General features: G+C 38.2%; 1 protein-coding gene across 1 annotated transcript; it reads right to left on the reverse strand.

The window, feature by feature from the left end:
- Window positions 1–220: 220 nt before the first annotated feature.
- Window positions 221–2127, reverse strand: LOC309487610 (uncharacterized protein; the record flags this gene model as incomplete). Its single annotated transcript, XM_082155331.1, has 7 exons — window positions 1815–2127; window positions 1624–1746; window positions 1413–1531; window positions 1166–1313; window positions 972–1090; window positions 711–902; window positions 221–583 (listed from the first exon to the last, which is right to left on the reverse strand). Exons 1-7 carry the CDS (start codon window positions 2050–2052, stop codon window positions 221–223), a joined length of 1302 nt encoding a protein of 433 aa, XP_082011457.1. The 5' UTR covers window positions 2053–2127.
- Between the last annotated feature and the right edge of the window lie 2585 nt (window positions 2128–4712).

A 4712-nucleotide genomic window follows, 5' to 3' on the forward strand; every position in this document is an offset into this window, starting at 1 on the left:
ACATTTAAGATTTGAAAAATTAGGTCTTAATTTCTATCATGCTGGGTTTAAGCACTTGTAAATTTGCAATAAAAAAACCTTGTAAACTAGTTTAAGGAAGGGAACAAAAACACAATTAGTGTCATGAAGTTTTATTAGGCTTATGACCCTGAAAAGGGGAAAATAAAGTCAGTCTCTTCCAGTATCAGTTTCCACTTTGGAACAACTTCAATTACTCCTCTCATTCATTGTTGGCGAGACCAGGAGATAGATTGTGACCGAGCAGGAGAAAAGACTGGATCCCGAGGATGCTGGGGCATGAATGGGTATTGAACACCAGGAGGCACAAAAGATTGAGGGCCATAAAACTGGGGATGATGGGGATGATGGGGATGATGGGGATGATGGGGATGATGGGGATGATGGGGATGATGGGGCATTGGGTACCTGAACGGTTGACGCTGAGGTGCTGCGAACTGATCAAACTGGGCAGCAGTGGTCGTGGAAGGTGTAGTTGTTGCTTCAACTGGTCTCTTGAAGTGGTACTGATGGGGATGATACATCGGGTACCTGGGCTTTTGAAGTTGTGGTGCTGCAGGGGAACCTCTAGAATTAAAGTAATATGGATGAAACATTGACATGCGATCCATTTGATGGAACATTTGTTGGTTAGGGTCTTGAAGAGTAGTAGTCTTTATTGTAGGTGGCACAGTGGGAGGTACAGGTCTTACACCAGGGCGACCATGAAAATATGGAGGATACCCCCAAGGTTTTCCATTTGGGAAAGGGTAAAACATTTGTTGACTGTCAGTTGGGTCCTGGACCGGATAAATGGTTGTTGGGGCCAGAGTTGGTTGTATCACAGGACAAGAAAGAGTCACTTCCCGGTCACCGTACATCAAAAGTAGCTGCATATCATTATCCTGAGGAAGACATGAACCATCAACTAGCATACATAGTTGAATCAGACAAGGGCACTCTGTTATCCGTACCTTCATTTCCCAACAGCTTCCTGTGAATGGCGCAGTGATAACCAGTGAACCATCAACAATCTCCAATGTGAATGAACATTTAGAATATGCTAGAAGCAGAGGCTGCCATGATCCATCAACTAAGAGGAAAGAGAAAAATAAATAAAACAAAGCTCTCACCTCTTAGATTAAACTCAAAGAATTAAGTGACTTGCCTTGAACTTTAACATTATCTGCTCTGACGGCAAGTGAGATAATCATGCCAGAAGGGAGGCAGGACACTTTAGGGAGGGGAGGACTCACAGGGCAAGACATTTGCACTGGAGACCCCATTATAAAGAGTGGCAGAACATAACGTCCACCCTGTTAGGAGATTTGGGGATAAAAAAAAAAAAAAAAAAAGATAAAAACCATTCATGCATGGCCCACTTTTCACTTGTCATCTTTAGCATGCAGACTAACCTGTTGTCTGACATGACAGCCCTGGTATGGAGCATCAAGAGAAACATCTCTGCGTGCCCGCTTCAGGGAGAAACCACAGCTGGCTGGCATCTCAGACAAAGGCACTGGGGACTCAACTCCTGATAAAGAAACGTTATAATTTATTTTAATTTAAAAAAAAAATTTAAAAAAAAAACCCCCCAAAAAAACGAACACCTCCAAAACAACTTACCTCGATCAACCAGAAAGTGTGGCATCCTTATTTGTCCTGGAATGCGCAAGGTCATTGAATCACTTCCACAGTGCACAAAGGGACCCAGACGTCGCAGCTTAGCTTTAGCAAGCTGGAACCGCTCTTAAAAAAATAATTCAAGTTAAGTTGTAATTAAAAGTAGGTCCACTTTAAATTAGATCTCAAATTACCTTCTTCATTTGACCGGTATTCATCAGACTGTTCTGCTGACCTCAGCCCAGATATTTCCATTTCTTTATCAGATACTACACCTTGAGCACCAATTAAAAGTTTGCCAAAATGGACAGTGTTTTCAGAGACTGTGCTGTAAGCAGTACCAGTTTCAGAAAAGGACACAGGACTAGCCCTTAAAGACGTCAACATGGTCACAGACATCGTGAAAAGTAAGATGCCCTTTGTCCAAGGCATGGTGAGTTTGTTGTACTACTCAACAGAGCACCCCCTCAAAAAATAAAACAGTTACTAAAAGACTCTTGACTATAAACATTGACAAGCTTATTGACACATACTATGCTATTTGTACTCACTTTTGAATCACTCGCTAATACAAGTTGACCAATCAAATCTATTCCTCAATCAGCTTGTTGTTTTCACCTGTGCCTCATTAAGCTGACATACACAAGGGCTGAATTTGGAATAGCATACTAGCAAATACTGCAGAGTAGTATGTGTGTATGCTATTGACAATTCAGTCAAGTGATGGCAAAATTCAGAACATTTGGTGTCTTTGTTGAAAGGACTCAGTAAGTTTACTATAAGGTACAGTAATCACTTTAGTTATTATAATGCAAGATTCAGAAGTGTCACAGTACATAGACAACAATAAATTTTTTATTGTATGATAAAAAATAACATACAAATTTTAGTCATGTGTCTGGGATACGTGAATATACATACAGAGTCAAACAGAGAGAGAGCTTTTAAAAATGATTCAATAATGTACTTTATCCATTACACTTTTGTTTAATAGTATACATTTTTGTGTCCATTGTCTATTTAAAAAAAAAAAAAAAAAAAAATCTGCAGTCAAAAATAATATAAGAATCACATTACTTGAATACTATAGAATATTGTTTCCATTTAAAAAAAATATTAATCTGCTATTTTGCATGTGGAAAGTGCTAAACTAAAAGACTGACGTCACCTCCACTCGCTATGCTGGTGCAGTCTTCTCACCGTGACTCTTGGGATGGCCGTATCTCTCTCCCACACTTTTCTAATGGTCCCTGCACCCAGTTGTTCAAAAGTAACCTGATCCGATTTCAGTTATCGTATTGGTTCAAATCTTGAAAATGGATTGTTCAAAAGAAAAAAGGGGGTTCTGGAATCGGATAAGATCTCAAAATCCAAACTTGGTTTTGATCTGGATCAAATTGTGATTTTGTGTTGTTAATTTTATTTTAATTTTTTTAAGATTGGGATTTTTTTGTAAAATGAGCTTTTAAAAATCAGAATTATTCTGATCTCAGTAGAAGGGTGGATTTCAGGAATAAAAATAATAAAACTTTAAAACTCATGTAATATATACACATATTTATATTTTTATTAATATACTAACATCAAAACTGTGATGTGTTCTCTGTTGATCTGATAAAAAATTACGCCGTAGATATATAACCTCCTAAGACCCAGAAATAAAAGTTTTTTGAATTTATAATTTTTTCATACCATTACATTTTTATATGAAACAAAAAACTTGTTTGTGTGATATTTTATTCATATGTTATGCTATGTCAACTATAGTTGACAGTTGTTTAACAAAATAAAATGAATTTTCAGGTTTCAGGATTTTTTTTAATCAATCTTTGTATAAAGATGATTCTCATCTATGTTATGAAAGATATAATGGAATGAATTTATATGCCATTTTACTTTATTCATTATGTGGATAAAATGGCCAAAAATATGTAGTTCCATTCAATACAACATATCTATCTAATTTGCATATTAATGTGTACTTGGGGCAACATGTAATAAAAAAACAAAAGTAACAACTAAGACACTTGGAGTAAGGCCCTTGATGGCAGCAAGGCTAAGATAGGGCGAGGTACTCGAGGGAAAAGTTTCAAACGGGCTGAGCTTGCGTAGAGGTCAAAGCCCAGCTAAACAGACAGGACCCGTGCTTGTAGGGACGTCCATGTTGTAACATCTGGCAAAAGGTGGGCAGTGAAGAGTCCAGCCAGCCGCCGCACAGATGTCGCCAATGGATACTCCGTTTGACCATGCCCAGGAGGAGGCCATGCCTCTGTTGGAGTTGGCCCTCATAAATGTGCCCTAGAAAAAACAATGTTAATGACATATTTTAAGATATGTCAGTGCAAGTTGCTTTCAGTTAAAACAGCTCAAACTTGCATTTTAGTCTGGGACTTGGCTTAAGCCTTTTCTGTGAAACCGGGGGCTGGTGTCCTTGTTGATTGGACACAATAAGTTACAATAAGGTACAATAATCCCTTTATTTATTATAATGCAGTTTATAAAAACAGGATTCAAAGGCAGCACAGTACATTAACCACATTTAAGTTGTATATATGGGACACAGTTATATACATACACAAACAGAGAGAGAGTTTTTAAAAATGACTAATTATACATTTTTAATGTATTTTATCCATTAAACTCCAGTCAATGAGAATATAAGAATCACATGACTTAAATAGTATAGATTATTGTGTCCATTGTATTTAAAAACATTATTTTGCATGTGGAAAGTGCTAAAGTGCTAAATTTCTTAGTAGTTCAAAGACTAGTGACGTCATCTTCACTCGCTATGGTGCACTCATCTTCCACAGTGACTCTTGGGATGACCGTGTCTCTCTCCCACACTTTCCTAATGGTCTCTGGAGTCAAAGAAGCCAGGGGCTCAATCACAGACACTTCAGTATGTTGTACTGCAGTCCCAAGATGCTCAGGGGAGTTAGAACTTGAGCCAGTATCTAAAGCCCACCTATAGGCTTTGCTAGCTAAAGTGGTCGGGGACACAACATTTTCGAAGAGTGGTCCACCTGACCCCTCATTTTGGGTCCAGGAGGGTGAAGAAGGGGAGAAAAGATTACCTACACCAGGCAAGT

The sequence above is a fragment of the Leuciscus leuciscus genome (genome assembly GCF_965113295.1).
Source record: "Leuciscus leuciscus genome assembly, chromosome: 23".
Classification (NCBI taxonomy): domain Eukaryota; kingdom Metazoa; phylum Chordata; class Actinopteri; order Cypriniformes; family Leuciscidae; genus Leuciscus; species Leuciscus leuciscus.